The 16,773-nt window shown below is 48.0% G+C and overlaps 4 protein-coding genes across 4 annotated transcripts; all 4 read right to left on the bottom strand.

Annotated features, from left to right (window-relative positions):
* Positions 1–2,919: 2,919 nt before the first annotated feature.
* Positions 2,920–3,558, bottom strand: UCRPA7_7142 (putative dehydrogenase reductase protein; the record flags this gene model as incomplete). Its single annotated transcript, XM_007919676.1, has 1 exon — positions 2,920–3,558. The coding sequence occupies one exon, from the start codon at positions 3,556–3,558 to the stop codon at positions 2,920–2,922; it is 639 nt and encodes a 212-aa protein (XP_007917867.1).
* Positions 3,559–6,900: 3,342 nt separating this feature from the next.
* On the bottom strand, positions 6,901–7,716 carry UCRPA7_7141 (hypothetical protein; the record flags this gene model as incomplete). Its single annotated transcript, XM_007919675.1, has 1 exon — positions 6,901–7,716. One exon carries the CDS (start codon positions 7,714–7,716, stop codon positions 6,901–6,903), a length of 816 nt encoding a protein of 271 aa, XP_007917866.1.
* A 3,046-nt stretch (positions 7,717–10,762) lies between these two features.
* Positions 10,763–12,569, bottom strand: UCRPA7_7140 (putative maltose permease protein; the record flags this gene model as incomplete). Its single annotated transcript, XM_007919674.1, has 3 exons — positions 10,763–11,379; positions 11,451–12,121; positions 12,274–12,569. The coding sequence occupies 3 exons, from the start codon at positions 12,567–12,569 to the stop codon at positions 10,763–10,765; spliced, it is 1,584 nt and encodes a 527-aa protein (XP_007917865.1).
* A 2,707-nt stretch (positions 12,570–15,276) lies between these two features.
* On the bottom strand, positions 15,277–16,773 carry UCRPA7_7139 (putative alpha amylase protein; the record flags this gene model as incomplete). The annotated part of the gene is made up of 1 exon (XM_007919673.1): positions 15,277–16,773. The coding sequence occupies one exon, from the start codon at positions 16,771–16,773 to the stop codon at positions 15,277–15,279; it is 1,497 nt and encodes a 498-aa protein (XP_007917864.1).

The following is a 16,773-nucleotide window of genomic DNA, read 5'->3' as shown; positions in this document are numbered from 1 at the left end:
GCTTTTTGAGCCTTAGTACTCGACAATTAGTGGCTGATAAGCCTATCTGTGGAGCTTAATATTAGCACATTAGTGAACTGCCCCCCCGCCTTTATTTGACCTTTCAGTCCTACTACAGAAGCTTCTCTCTTCATCGATTAATTAGCTCCTGAGATAAATCATTGCATCGTGCTTCAAGATTCGCGACCTGACCTCAAATAAGATAGCTAGCACACCGTGTTAGTTGTTTCACTTTGATACTGTCTACATGGAGACTTGCGGCTTCAATTAAGTAGAAATGGAGGTCTCGGAAGGGCGGCGATACAAATCAAGGAGGCAAAAACCGTACGTCAAACACCATCGCTGAGATGAAAACATGACTCTTTGAACTCACCAAACTCTGATAAAACTTGTAGCTGTGATGCTTGTCGAAGACGAAAGATTTGTTGTATTCGAGAGGCTGGCGATGAATCATGCTCGCTGTGTCGGATGAAGTCAGAAACCTGTCGCTTTGAAAGCATTCCCAAACCGAGGAAAAGTGGAAAGGCCTCAAAGACAACATTAGCAGAGAGTGTTGCAAATTCCAGACCGAAAACTGCTGCCAATCAGGTAGCCTCCTCATCGAAGAGATCGAGAGCGGGCCCGCGGCCCAAAGCAAATGGTGAGGACGAAGATGATCATCTGCCACCAACGCGACCTGCGAAAGAATGGATTTCATTCATTGTCGGATCCAGCAGTGATCATGACCCATTTGTCCTCCGACATGTGTCTTACAATGACCTTAATTATTATCGGCGGTCAGACTGGGCTTGTATCAGAGTCGGAGTTAATCAAGATGGCGGAACACACTTTACGGTCAGTCAATCATATCTATCTCCAAGAGTCTCTCTATCAAGGTGATTCCTCACACATGTATTTGGGCTTATTAATACTGGCTCAGGTCGTTCCCGATAGCTACTTAGATGCGCGGCCGAGGTATTATCCCAAGGAAGATGTTAGACAGATTTTGCAGGAGGAGAAGATGAAACTAGTTCAAACTTACTTCGAAACCGTTCATACTTCCTTGCCCTTACTCGATCCTGCAGCTTTTGAACAAGGCGATGGGGTAGGAGATCTCTTGCTTGCAGTCATATGCGAGATTGCGTCACCTTTTTATCTCCATAAGCAGTCACCAAACGACATGAAAGTACTTGACTGGATCTTTCAAGCTCTGCCTTGTGAAATCCGGCAACCCAAGCTAGAGACTGTGGAAGCAAGCTTACTCTTCTTACATAGACATGCTAGATATCACAGGTAAGTGAATTTGATGTTCTATTGGAGATAAACGTCTGTATTTCGCTAATAGCAAGGCAGAGCTCCTCCAACACCCGGACTGTGGTCTGATATCGGAAGTGTAAGTTAAAGGTATAACATGGAGTCGTGGATAAGAATCCTAATATCCGTTCTCAGATCATCGGAATGAGTCAAGATATTGGGCTCAATGTTGACCCTACCACTTGGGATATCTCAAAAGAGGATCGAGATCGCCGCATCAGACTCTGGTGGCTGTTATATATGCACGACAAGTGGTCGGCAATGGCACTTGGGAGACCCCCTTATTTGAATGAAGAGAATCACAATGTTCCTCTACCGACACTTGCAAATTTCCCGACTAAGAATTTCCAATACCTGCCATCACCAGATATCGGCATCTTGCAATTTGTAGGGATGGCAGTATTGACGACAATCTTGTCTGATATTCTCGCTACATTCTACTCCCTCCGCTCACATGAGCGGCTTAAGTCTTGCCCTCCGGAACTGCTCGAAACATTTGCAAATCAATTCCTTCAACGCCTCATCGCTTTTCATAATGAACATCTTCTTCCGTTATATGACGTTGATGGATTCTTGGACCCTACAGGTAAGTTCAATAATATTCTGAGACAAGGCATATATAGTACCCTGCTGACGGCATAGGAACAATCTTTCTGGCCTATCATATCGTCCAAATGATACTCTACAGAGCGATGTTGCGGCATTTAGACCCTACAGACGTGCGATATCATCAATTCCGGACTAATGTGCGACCTGTCGTGGATAATGTCATCTCGCTACTTCAGGGGCTGACAATCCGCCGACTTCGTGCATTCTGGTGGAATCGTAAGTGTTCTTCTGCTCATTCTCATTTCTTGTCAATCATACACCCCACAAAATTATTTTTTACTAATTTAATTTCACTGCCTGCTATTTAGAGATCTCAAATCATAATTTCGCTATAGCGGGCGGGTTTATGATGTCTCTTTTGCTGACTTCCATTGACGATACTGAAGTCGACTATTGGACCGCTCGAATCAAGCTTTATCATGACCTCCTGCAAAATCAGAGCGTATCCTTTATTACGACGAAGTTGGCTTCTGCAAGAATGAGCCTGCTCCTGACGGCAAATCAGAATGCTGAAGACCTGGGTGAAGGCATTTTCACTGGCACTGCGTCCACGCAGGCGTTTTGTGGCGATTTCCGCGTCGAGCTGCGTGACGCGTGAGAACGATGTTTATTCGGTCTATAACAGGGTGCCTATCTGCCAAAATTTAGAGTGTAGCGAGCATGATTTATTCGCTCATATTCGCGTAATGGTAGCATGATCGTCAAGTAAACTCCTCAAACCTTGCTACCTGAGCCGCATCGCCATTTGACAAGTACTTCACTGTCCACTGCTACAGGTCCTCCTGCTTCTGCACATTATAGCTATCGACGCTTGAATTGATCTCTTTTAACCCTTCGAAGTACTTCCCTGTCACTCCATCGTACTCTGATCCAACAGCCAGAACCGCGAGCCTTTGGTCAGGCTGATCAGGAGTATACAAATTAGGAGAAACCAACGCTCTCAGCAGTGGCAAAATCTTGGGCATGATGTTGTTTCAGATAAAGCGTTCCATCGATGAATACTCGCGTGCCAGTGCGCTACCGCATCGTTCCCGGATCAAATGCATTGACGACAATCCCACGCTCCGGGACCTTCTCCTTCAGCTTCTTGTCTAAAGTGTACGCCCATGAAACATTGACAAGCTTCACGGTTGTGTATCGCTGTTTTCCAGATACCTTGATCATCGATGGCGGCGGGTGAGCAAGGTCCTCTGCTGTATTGTACAAAGCATAGGGCATGCCTGTCTTTTGCGCCGGGTCATGGCCGCTGCTAGAGACGACAAGAATGTGAGATTTGGGTGCTAGATGGGGACATAGAAGATGGAAGAGCAATGCATGGCCCACGTGGCATACGGCGAAGGTGGCCACAAGACCAGACGGGGCCATCTGCAGCTGCTTGGGGAATTGCAGACCAGCGTTTAAAACGAGAGACTGGATGGGTGGATAGGCCTTGGAAGACCAGATGCCATCGAGGTCAAACAGGTCAAGAGGAATAAAGATGACGTTCTTCTGACCGGTGATCTCGTTGATAGAGTCGGCGGAGTGGGTGTTGTCGGAACGCGAAGAAATGACAACAAGGTAATCGGGACGAGAACGCGCGATGTTGAGAGCAGCGTAGTATCCAAGGTTGATAGTGCCACCCGTTACAATGACAGAGCGTTTGTATTTGGAAGCCATCAAGCTGAGGGGTCCTGTATTCGACTTGTTTCAGTGCCTTTCTTAGCTGTATAGGTCTGTGGACATGAGGAGACGCCGTAAATGGGTATCGTGAATGCTGGGAATGGAGAGTGTCAAGACAAGACGATGGCAAATACCAAAGATCAGTCAGAACTATTAAAAAAAAGTCCGTTATTGCGAGGCAGAACGCTGAGAAACTCGTGCCTGCTTCAGACCATGTTGTCTTACAACGCGATTCAGGGGTTTCAACCAGCCTGGCTGTCGGCGACTTTCTAGGAGAGCAAATGTCGGTGATTTCACGGCCCGCCGGGGCGGAGATGGCATCTCCATATGATCAAGGACATTTCTTTATTGGCCAGAGCATGGCTTGAAGCTGTAACGGGCGGTGCTTAGACTGGATTACGATAATTACCGGATTTGGATGGTCAATTCGGCCAGCCGCCGGTCCCCACTTACATTGGAAAGCCGTAGGAACGGAGCCCCGAGCTAAAGCATCATTGCTCATATAATACCGCGCCATTTAGGGTGCTTCCAGGTCATGTAGGAAGAACAAACGGAGCAATAAACTGCCCGCAGCATCAAGACGAACGGGATGTCGCTCAGAGTTCTTGCCGATGCATTTTTGTTATGTTTGTCGATTTGCCCCTGAGAGTTACCGCACAAGCTTGTGGTGCGGATGCGAACACAGGCCCCCAAGTCGTGCTAGTTATGTGCTGAAGGCCGGTGAAATGGTCACATCGACTCAGTTGCCCAAATGAGAAATGACAGATCATTACGAGATCGGGTTGCACTGGCAAACTCAATGAAGAGTTGCTGTGAAAGATCTCGTCTCAATTATTGAACAAGCCACAAAAGGGGCATCCTAGTTGCACTTGATCTCTTCTTAATTAATTCGAAGAAGATGACAGTTTCGCGCTAGCAGTCATAAATTGGGTAATGATAACAAACAGTTGCCCGCGGCGCAAGTCCAGCGCGGGGCATTCAGCGTGCGATGCCACTTCACCGACCCGCGAATTCAATGGCGATAATGAGGTCCCCTCTGCCGTTTTCATGCTCTTAAGATGATCAAACTTTGAGCTCTTCGAGTTCAAGCAACAGCGTATGCTACTATTTCGGTTGCCATTCTAAAGCGACAAAATGTCACCGCTAGCCCGGGCAGCTTATGCAGCGCCCGCCGCCAATGGCACACCTCCCTTTGCTGTGGCCGATTGGCAGGCTGCCGCCCTGGAGAAGAGAGAACAATTGTCTGCTAGCATCCCTGAATCATATCGTCTCCCGCAGACGCTGCGAGAGCAGGCACAATCGGAAAAGGGTCTACTGCCCGAGGATCCTGTCGTCCTGAGCTGCGGCATTCTTACTGACCGTGACTTTGAGATCACATTGATTGAGGATGTGATCGTGCTTTTAGAGCGGATTGCGAATCGTACATACTCTGCTGTCGAGGTCACCGAAGCTTTCTGCAAACGTGCGGCAATTGCCCAACAGTGCACGGGCTGTCTCACGGAACTATTATTTGACAGAGCCATTGAGAGAGCTAAATATCTAGATGACTATTTGGAAAAGGAAGGCAAAACAGTGGGACTTCTCCATGGCTTGCCAGTCTCTCTCAAGGTATGGCAACATGGCGAAGCGCTGGTTATCCCGCCCTTTCTTGTGTATCACCTCTCAAAATATCACCGCTGTCTTGACCCTGTACTTGAAAGATTCTGATTTGCCTCTATAGGATTGTTTTGATGTCGAAGGTGTTAATACCAATGCCGGGCTGGTTTCATGGCTGCCATACCGAGCTCCGAGAAACTCCTGTGTAGCTCAAGGTCTGTTAGATGCTGGTGCTATATTGTATGCCAAAACAAGCAGCTCTCAAGCTTTACTGATGGTTGAATCAATCAACAATATTTTCGGCACTGTTAAGAACCCGCATAACCTGAAACTCTCCGTAGGTGGCTCAAGCGGAGGCGAAGCTGCATTGTTGGCAGCTAAAGGTAGTATTCTTGCGTCTGGAACCGACGGAGGTGGAAGTTTGCGTTTTCCTGCTGCATTCTGTGGTGTTTGTAAGCTTATTTCCTTAGCGAAAGGGGCTTGAGCTCTTAAAATTATACCACCCTTTTCTAATTCAGAAAACAGGGTCATTCAAACCTTCCAAAGAGAGGATGCCAGGAAGAGGTGTTTCGGCTCCAAGAAGTGGTTCGGAATCAGTCAACGCTGGGTTGGGTCCATTAGCCAAGACGGTCGCAGGAATGGAGCTCTGGCTTAGAGCCCAACTGGAATCAGAGCCCTGGAATGAGATCCCAGGATGTATTCCTATGCCTTGGGATTCTACCAGAGCTCAACGGCCTTCTAAGAAATTGAAGTTTGCTGTTGTCTGGGATGATGGAGTCGTCAAGCCAACACCTCCGGTCACTGTAAGTGTCCCTAAATCTAGCAACATATATATGACAGGGTGCTTTGATTTGAGACGAAATCTAACACGATTTGTACAGAGAGCACTGAGAATGACGATCGAGGCCCTATCCAAAGGCGGGCATGAAGTTGTCCCCCTTCCTAGGGAGCGCATATTTCCACTACATCGGCGAAGTCTTGCTTGTACCATGCTTTCAAATGTTCAGGATGGAGGCAGAACAGTAATGAAGCATATCAATGCCTCGGGAGAACATGTCGTGCCACGAACTGCTGTAGGGTCCGATGCATCGGCCCTCACTGCCGAAGAAGTATTCTCCAACCACCTACTCCGAGCCGAACTTGCGTCGGAATACAACGATCTATGGCATGAGTTCAGCATGGATGCTATAGTAGCTCCTGCCGTTGCTCATCCTGCAAATCCTCATGGTCAATACATAAGCAATTCCTATGCCACTGTCTATAATATGCTAGACTACGTGGCTGGAACGGTCCCTGTCACTACTGTAGATGAGCAACTTGACAACGCGGATCACGAATGGTATCATGGAGAAGTTTATGAAACGATTGAGCCTGTTAGGTTCCCCTATGACCGTGGAGATCGAGAAATGAAACAACTCTGTAAGAACACACACACCCTTAGGTCTAGTTCATGCTTGTGGACATGTAGCGTATTGACAATGATGTATAGATACGTCTCCAGGAGTCTTCAAGAACGCGCCAGTGGGAGTACAATTTATTTGCAGAAGATTACAGGAGGAAAAGTGCATTTCAGTTTTGAAGGAGGTTGAGGAGCTGCTGAAACGGTTTGCTTAGGCATTTCACAAATGAATAAGCTATTTGTTAGAAATTGATTTCTTGTAGTCTCCACCCATCTGTATTGACTTCAACATACAACCCAACTTCAAGAGACTCAAGCACCTTATTCAGCCCTATCGTATCTGTCTATGCCTCAGATTTCAGGGTAACGTATACTTTAGTCATTTTCTGTTGACTCGGGGCAAACGGCTTGAACTTGATCCCGTCCTTCTCCTCCTCGTACTCCTGTGAATCCAACTCAGAGATGAGGGACGCCTTGAAAGGCGCTGGTGGGTTCATCCAGACTCGATGTGCCTTGTCACTGGATGTTTCAATCTGAATTCCTCTATACCCTCTCGCTGCCATCTCGTACATCAGAAAGTGTGCCAACGCTTTCATGATGCCTTGGCCCTCGTAATCGGCTCGTGTTGAGGTGCCACATCGTTGCAGCACCTCTCCAGGATTCTTGGCTTTCCATGATTCCGGGTCACGCTTGTCAAGAAGTGCCAGCTGCTGGTAAATGGTGCCTAATAGGGGTAAACAGTCAATCAGAGGTTTCATTTCAGTGAAACCAGGTGGACTGTTCCCGTCGTAGGACAAAGCAATGGATACGAGAGGAAAGTCCATCTGCTCGAGAAGTTCCTCTTTCGTGGCGTTGAGATTACTGTAGTCCCAGTAAAGTTTCCCGCCAGTGGCGGCCGACTCAGGCCTCTTGAAGCTGTAATTTTTATCGAAGACGCCGTAGCATAGACTGGGACCGTACTTCCCAATGAGAAAGACATTGGCATCTGTAGTCGCGTAAAGACGCTTGGGCTTTTCATCTGGGTATATTGTAGCCCAGTGTGTCGAGTAGAATACATTAGTATATGCCAAAATAGCAGCAGCCCACAAAATGTCATCTTCATTAAGTTGACGAATCTCGAACCTGGGATCGAGCGGGGGTAGTTGTGGTGTTTCAGCCATTTTGTTGATGATTTGTATATGATTATAATAATACTAGACAAATTGAGTATAGACCCTAATAGGACCGAGTAACGTGTGTTCGATAACCAGAATATCGTGCTCTCGAAGTACCATGTCCGTTACGTGAAGCCTCTATTTATGTATTGCCAGGTGTCTGTCACTCCTTCGGGCTCTCTCACTCTTGCCCAAAGTGAGCATGTATTGGCTACCCAAAGACTGTGTATCTAACGAAACCTGCCAGCATTATATTGTTTCAAACGTGTAACTGGTCTTGAGAGAATGAAATCATACACGACAAGGATTGCCGCCAGAGGATTAGCTGACATCAGCACCTTCGTCCAGTCTCTTGACCCGCGACTGGCTTTCTCTTTAGAATCAGCCTTTGGAAATCCGAACCTCGCATCGAATAGCCTATAGGTGGACCTTCCTATTCGAGTCACTATTACGAGCTGTGTCGAAGAAGATAAGAATCTTTCCGAAATAGCCTAAGGCTCTAGAAAATCCAATCAAGTCGAATGCCAGGATAATAGACCAATCTTGTGACCATTTAAACCACACAAGTACTCGCTTCAAGGCAGACGCTTCGTTGACTCGCCTAGCTTCAGAGCCGCTTTTGTTTATCCCAACTAGCTTGCCCAACTAGTGTCAGTAACCTGCTTCTTATCTTACCAAGAAGCATTCCGGGGCGTGGAAAGTTTGGGACTATTCACATGACTGAAAAATTTGTAGTTCCACTCTTGATTGTCTGTGAGCGCGTATAACTATTGTTTCTAGTCTTAAATCTAGGCCTTGGGAACCTGGGGCAGTTGATACATGTGTTTTGGTATAAATCCCAACACTTTGGCTTAGCCTGGTTTGAGCTTGATCCTTTGCTTCACATCAATCATAACTCGTAAATCTGGCGGTCATTGTCAACATCATCCAGTGGCACAAGCAAGGGCCGATCAATGCTCGTCCGCAAACAATCAGAGACCTTGCTAGCTAGAAACTGCAAATTCTTATAGCCACCCCCAAAAGAACCGATGATGCGGACAAGCTCAACCAGGCAATCCCTGGGCCCAACCTCAAGTGTGGAGGGCTGGGCGAACCCAGGTTCTATGGAAAGAACATCAGAAAGAGAACACCCGATATCGAACATCTTCTCCAAGATGCCTACTCCATTAGCCTCAAATGCCTCCTGAGGAAGAAGACGCGAGACGAGTAGTAAGTCCCGGGCGATGGCCACGGGATACCGAAAGGACATGCTCTCCTCGCTGCTTGAGCTCGAAAGCATAGCCTTAGAAACGCAAAGCTGCCATACGATCGTCTTGAGCCATTCCCGCGATACAAGCAAGTCCGCTAGCTGGCCCTTGGTGCAGCCGGAGACTGTGGGTAGAGCGTAGGCTAGAATGTTCTGCAATTTGACCAAGGGTTTCTCAGATGGCGATGTGCTAGAGGGCTGGTTCCACAAGTTGACGAATTCCTCGTCGAAGTTCCGAAATAATGAAATGAGGTTGAGAAAACCTCGGAGAATAGGTGCCTCGGAATCCGACTCCACCGAAGGCAGCTCGATGCTCGTCTGCAGTGTAAGAACCCTATTACGTTGGAGAGCATACGCCCTTTCGGTAATGAACAGAACCCAGAAGATGCGGCGAGCGTATGCGGCTGATAGGGGGTCACTGGCTAGCAATGCCGCATAGGTATTTTCATCGTGAAAACGTAACATCTGAAGCACTGTTATGGCTTCGCGAAGATAAAACCATGCCGAATTGTCATCACCTAAACAGAAGTAGGCGGAAAATAGAAAGAACGAAGTCTGAATAGTAATTAGAGACGGATGTTCTGTATACTTAGTAAATTGCCGGGCCCTTATGGCCTCCGAGATGAAGAAACGCGCCGTGGGTATGTCTGCTAGACCGTCCGAGGTCCCATAGTGCGCAGATGATGGCAGTGGAGGTATTAGCATCGAGGACGTCAACAATGACTGGAATAAAGTTGGAGATGTTTGCTTGAGGATCCCGGGCGAAAGGACCATGACGGCGCAACATGCTGCGAGCAGGCTATACACCTCAGGGGAAGATGTGTAGCACAGTAGCGCAGCCTTCATCTGTTCCTGGTCCAAGATCGGTGTGATGGGATACTTGTACTGAAAGAAAGCATCCATGCACAGACAGGCCACCTCGGCCGTCAACACCGGAGATGACTGGAAGCCAGAGCAGTCTTTGGTATTTGCGACGTCAACGACTGGGCAAGGAGGCACAGACGCAGGCGATTCAGCAACACTGTGCTGAAAACTATCTGCCGAAGTTGTGGAAAAGCCCGGCGAAATGTCCCCATCTCGAGCAATATCCCGCAGAGCATCTCGCATAGAAGGCGACGTATATAATGATAGTCGTCGCCGTGCGCCTTTAGGGCCCGTCTTCTTGTGTACTGCAAGAAAGGTGCATTGCAATGTGGTGGATACGCAATTGGCACAAGGGCAAGCTCCGTCACAGCGTATCTTACGCGCGCGGCAGCTATCACATGCTTGCTTCACCTTCCCCTGACCCTTCGCCCTACCGGGCCTCCTCTCAGGCTGACGATGACTCATATCGAGATGAAGCGACACCCTAAGGCTCGCATCGTAGAAAACGCATTAAGATTGAATTGTCGATGGGATTTGATCAACAAAAGAGGTGGGAGGGTAGAACGGAGAGAAGTTCTAGTGGGTAGTCGGCAGGAGGGGTTATGCGGTGCGCCATCGTGCTAAAGCCCAGAAAATGCTCTGGCGATTTACACCCCCTCATCCTCCTCATTCGTTAGTTCACTCGGAGCCGCCGTTTGGTTCGCCACTCATGCACCCCAGAAAAAGGAGTGGCAGGGTTTGTGTAGGTTACTACTAGAGGCAGACAAGTACTTCACAAGATGTCTTTGGGACGCATGAGTAGATTGATAGACAATGTAGAATACCAACGAGTAAATCGATAGGCCAATACTTTCAAATCACCCAATTATGATATTGTTTTGAAGGCACTACGATAATTTCTCGTTCAGGTTGTTCCAGAAGTATATCTGAACGCGTAGCTCTTCAAGCAAGCTTCTTCCTGGGGACATCATCCTCAACAACATACTGGCTGAACTTCCTCGCTGGAATCTTGTGTGTATAGAGCGTGTCAATGTCATGATAAGTTCTGTTCTTCGTCTCTGGTTGCACAAAGAAGAGACCGATCAGGATAACAACCTCAGCCGCAACAAATAAGAACATCACCTTTCCGCCCCAATTAAGCTGATCCGGGTTGATAAAGTAGGGGAAGACGGACGACAGCATCAGTGCGGTCAATTGCTGGCACATGAGCGTAAATGCAATGGTCTTAGGCCTCGTGACTTGTGAGGCAGTCTCTTGAGCAACGGCCCACCCGTAACATCCTACGGTAGCGGTGTACAGCATAGACCAAGTGATCATAAAAGCCAGTAGGGTAGTATTGGCGGCAGTGTTGGATTTGCTGGCAAGCGAGGTGCCGCCAATGATTACTGACCAAACACAGAGCAAAGTGCCACCCCCAACTAAGCCCTTTCGACGAGGTAGGACATCTGATAGGGTAACAGCGACGCAGTTAGACAGAAATTGGAGTGTAGAAGAAATAGCAGTCAAGCCGAAAGCGTTGTGCTGGCCGATCAGTTCGAAGTAATAGGTCTGATACGTATCTGCGAGAGAGTTAGGTCAATTTTATAATGCCAGGTTGTGGGTCATCAAGGGTAGTAGGTTTTTTACGTACTGGCAAAGTAACCACCGGAGAAATTCTGAGACTGAAGACCCAGCACGGCAACTAGAGTCCGCGCTCGGTGCTCCTTGCTGAAGATGGCCTTCCAGCTTGTCCCGCTGGCAAGGCTGGCTTCTCCGGCCATCACTTCCAACTCTGATTTGATGTACTCGAGTCTTTGTTCAACGTCTGTGTCCTTGCCGAACAGCTTTATGATTGCCTTTCGGGCATCATCATCTCTTCCCTTCTTGACGTACCAAACTGGTGACTCTGGAAGGAATGGCAGGACAAGGGCAAATAGGCCTGGAATGAGAAACGTCAAGACAAAAGCCAATTTATAGCTCCATCTTCCAGAGATCTGGGAAGAGCCGTACCCCGCCAGGGAGGAGAGGAAATATCCAAGCACGATAATGACATTGGTTAATGAGCTTAGCGTGCTTCGTAGAGGCGCGGGTGCGTTTTCGGTCACGTAGAGAGGGGGAGTTACTGTTGAGAATCCGATCGAGAAGCCCAGTAAGAGTTTCGAGACGAAGAGCACCGGCAGGTTGGGGGCGAAAACCAGGGCGAACGATGATGCAATGGACAGGATGACGGCAATCCACAATATAGCTCGCCTCCCCAGATAATCGGCAAATTGACCGGTGAGAAAAGCGCCAAAAACCTGACCGATTGTGGAAGCTGCGTTCCTGTTTGGAGTTAGTATTGCAGTTTTAAGGTCATAATAGCAAGAAAAGTACTTCTATATGTGTCTCGGAGGAACTCTCCAGTTTTGAACTTGTGCCTTTGTCTCTGACGTTCGAACGTAGAAAGGTAAGGTTAAAATCCGAAATTTGCTTACCATAGACTTTGCCAGAGTGCTGGGATGACATATTGATCCCCGTCGGAGTAGTAGTTTCCATATGCTTTTCTGAATTCGGGGAAGGCAATAGCGGCACCAGATAGTCCATTATCATAACCCCAGCCAAAGACTAGGGCCATGACATAGAGGGACCAAATAACAAATCGCTTGTCGTTTTTGAGGTTAGCCCAGAGTTGCTGATACTGCTCCTTGGGTGTCAGGTCCCTGAAGACTGCCGCCTTTGATGTGTCGTCCTCGGCAACATGTTCCAAGTGTGCTTCGGACATGGTTTTCATGTTGGCAATAGTCTCTGTAAGACTAGGGTCGATCTTTTTAGACTCCATGTTACAAGTTACTGAATAAGAAGACGATAACAGTCAAGTATGAGACTCGGAATAGAGTGAATTGATCGAATATGGGCATGGAGACCAGATATTTCTGAGGGGAGGACGCGATAGCGTCTTATATCCTTTTCTCTAAGAGACGTATGAGGCGTCTGGAGAACGCGATCCCCAAGTCACCCCATTTTCCGGGGTAGATAATCCAACCATATGGTTCAGAATCGGGGAAGAAGACGTGAGAGACAGTAATTCTGCCGAACCCCCATGGCACAAGCCGCCCCATCGCGGTAATCGATTGACCAGTAGGGTGAATTTCTCCGAGGCGAAGTGCGCTAAGGGTCTCGACCGGGCTCACGCCTCATCGCTGAATTTATCGGGCTAACAACCTGAGCCCATTTTAGTCCCGTTTGATTCATCGCAACGCCTCAATCCAACCCAAGATGAGCCGAGACATTATCAGTAAGGCGGCGGAAGTATCCTGGGTCGAGTTTTTGCTTCGTTAAAAGGGTGAATTTTTATTGAGCAACGGGAGCAACGAGCGAGATTCCTGAGCAGGTACACAAGTATGAGGATTCACGCATGTTATTGTCGATTCATCTGGCTTGCCACCCCCACTGCTCGGAAGCCTCTCGTTATAGCTAAGACCAGAGTCGAGAGGGTTATTCCAGACCTACATGAGCCTTTCCTTCTTCTATGAATCTCTTCAAATTTGAGTCTCTGTATGTTACCCAGATTACTCTACACACTATTCCAAGTCTCGTGCCACTCTTCTTACTGCTCTTTTATATTATTGCACTCCTTGCGTCCGTAGTCGAGATACTCCACCCTTGAGTTGAAGTTTGTTGACTTCTGATATCGTAAGATACGATTGATTCCTTGATCGCGTAACCGCGCACACTTGTGTGCCTAGAGCACCAGGCCTACTCATCTCCTCTAAAATGGCAATTGAACGATTTTGACCCATTTCACACTTTATTGCACCTCATTCTTAGTCAAATGATCCTTGCGGCACCATATTTGTCCCGGAAACCAAGGAATATCTTGTCTGTTATCAATGGAACCCAGGTACTACAACAGGGGGCAATTGTGCCTGGGGAATAGCCAAAAGCAAGGACATGGTGACATGGGACGACTGTCCGCCCGCCCTCATAAATGGAGACTCGTATAACTCGATGGGTGTCTTCTCGGGATCCCTAGTCTCAAGAGTAGAAGATGGCGAGAAAGTTTTGTACCTCTTCTACACAAGCGTCTCGGCTCTCCCATCAGCTGGTCAAAACTTCACAATGGCCTTCCCTCTCCCGGCCTCTCGGAGCGCATCAAGAGCAAAGTTACATGCTGTTATCTTCCGGAGAGCGAGGTCATGGATCTGAGCTCCACATTTACTCGTCGAATGACCTTGTTGACGGCTGGATTACCTTTCAACCATTCTCGATGACGAAAGTGGCTCGAAAATCTCAACAACTAGCGATACTCATTTTGGCATCAACTTCGAGTGCGCTAGCTTTTTCACTATGAGCAGCACTGATTACATACTTGTGGCTGTTGAAGAGGGTGAAGGTAGCGAACGGCACAATGATCACTTATTGCTCTGGTTGTCCGGATCCTTGTCTCTCCGAGATGGCAAGCCTCACTTTGATATCTCCGGACATGGTTTACTTGATCATGGAGTCTCGTATGCTTCACGTACTTTTTGAGACTCAGAGAACCGGTTACTCCAGCTTGGTTGGGCCGATGAGACAGCAGAAGGTCAAATAGTCAGGGACTAGGGATGGGCTGGTTGTTTAGCATATCCTAGAGAATTGTTTGAAATCTCAGAGTCCCTGGGCACCGGAGTCGTCGGAACCGAGTGGATAGTTGATGAGGCGAATGGCAAAAGAACGACGCTGGGAATACGTCCTGCGCCTCAACTACTAGACCTTAGGCAGGGTCAAAGTATTTCGGAGCGTGATAATTTTCAGGGAATGCATACGACAAATTACGAAGTTGAGGCAGTCTTTTCCAATCTTTTAGGGGAAGAGAAGTTTGCATTCAATATTCGAGAATCGCCGGATGGTCTCGAAGTAACTGAAATCATCTTCGATATTAAAGGTGGTCACATTACTCTCGACAAAAGCCAATCCTCGCTTCTGAGCCTTGGGACCATTGCGGCAGACACTGGGACACTGGGTGCTTCCATCTTCTACCTGGTGAGAATCTGCGAGTGAGATTCTTTATCGATGTATCAATCTTCGAGATATATACCGACGACCGGTTCGCTATGATGTCACGCATATATCCATCTTTAGAAGCATCAGTTTATGCGTCTTATGATGTAGGAAAATTTGATGAGAGGAATGTTCATTTCAGTGCTGGGAAGGGCTTAGGAAAGCTTGGCCGAGCCGAGCGAGTGACCGTAATGTCTTGGTGCAACAGCAATTCCACCAGGACCTGAACCATAAAGGTAATAGAGACATCGTTCATGAACTCATCCCAGGCGAAAGTCTAAGCGCTGCCGCTTAGACTGATGGAAATTATTCAGCGATCCCTTTACGTCTCCAAATGTTTTTTGCCTGTCGTCTCGTTTGCATTTTCTATAAATGAAATAGATGTAATGAAGATAGAGAGAATTGTTGGTCGACTGAGAAGATTAGATGATCTTGCTAATTGCCAATTCAATACTTTATTACCTCCAGTTACAGAATATCGCGCCCTCATAGGGCGTCAATTGAATTCCTGCGCTTCCTAACTCTGTTGTCATATTCTCTCCAAGCAACCTTTTCCATCCTTCAAAGCCCTCGCAATTAAACATTTGTTCTTTGTCTGAAAAGTTGAGCAAAACTAGAGCCTTCCTCTTCTCTTGGAAGCTGGTCATGGTGTATGCGAAGACCTGGTCGCCAGATTTTGCCGCACTCAGCATGTCATATCTCCCGTATGTGAACACGTCGTTCTCCTTCTGTCGCAAAGCCAACACCTCTCGCCAGTATGCCAGTATGCTGTTGTCATCTCCTGATTGTTTATCAACATTCCAATCCTTGTAATCGTCATTGACCCTCATCCATGGTTTCGCTCCCTTTGTAAAACCCGCGCTCGTCTCGCCGCTCCACTGCATTGGCAAGCGACCGTTATCTCGAGATTTCAGTCTCATTTCCCTCAGCACATCGCTCATATCTGCCCCTTCTCCTCTCTTCTTGAGTACGCTCCGGTAGTAATTGCTCCCCTCTACGTCAATGTAGTCGTCAATACCCCAATTATCTGGCACGTTGGCCATGCCAATTTCTTGCCCTTGAAGCAGGAATAGAGTACCGCTGAGGCTGCCCATGTACGTCGCCAGCATCTTAGCCGCGGCTTCACGGTGCTGGAGTAGGTCTGAAGCATACCGACTCAGCGAGCGGCCGGAGTCATGGTTGTCGAGGTAGACTGCGTTCCAGCCGTTGAATCTTGGCATCGCAGTCTGCCACCGGCTGGTAATCGAGCGGATACGTGAGACCTCGAAGTCATTGCGCTCATACTTCCCGCCTGGCCCGAAATCCATGTCCACAATATCGCCAGTGAAGACCATGTTGAGTTCGTGGCGATTATAGGCAACGTATTCTGAGACGCTTTGCTCGTCTTTTGTAAAACCCAACTCGCCGACTGTCATGCAGTCGTACTTGTCAAAGACCTCGGTTCGCATCTCCTGGATGTATTCGTGCATGCGCGGCCCGCTTGCAAAATATTGGTCACCAGGTTGGAATTCGGAGTCCGGGTTGACGACAGGTGCGTCTGGCAAATCGGTATGCTTGGACATGAGGTTCATAGAGTCAATTCGGAACCCATCGACGCCCTTGTCGAGCCAAAAGAGCATGTCAGCATGTGTTGCTCGTCGCATCTCCCCGTTATCCCAGTTTAGATCCGGCTGAGAAGGCAGAAACAGGGAGAGATAGTACTGGCCGGTCTCTTCGTCCCAAGTCCAAGCACTTCCCCCGAAGATAGATGCCCAATTATTTGGCGGCTTACGGGTGCCGTCCGCGCCTATCTTTGGATCACGCCAGATGTACCAATTGCGCTTGACAGCAGTCTTGCTAGCCCGTGACTCCAAAAACCAGGGGTGCTCATTGCTCGTGTGATTCACCACTAGATCCAGAAGGACTTTAAGGCCCCTGTCATGGCAGCCTCGAATCAGCGTATCCATGTCCTGCAT

Source organism: Phaeoacremonium minimum, assembly GCF_000392275.1.
Source record: "Phaeoacremonium minimum UCRPA7 unplaced genomic scaffold PA7_03_scaffold_500, whole genome shotgun sequence".
In the NCBI taxonomy this organism is placed as follows: Eukaryota; Fungi; Ascomycota; class Sordariomycetes; order Togniniales; family Togniniaceae; genus Phaeoacremonium; species Phaeoacremonium minimum.
Note: the sequence above shows the minus strand (reverse complement) of the source record. Positions and strands in the feature narration are given on the sequence as shown.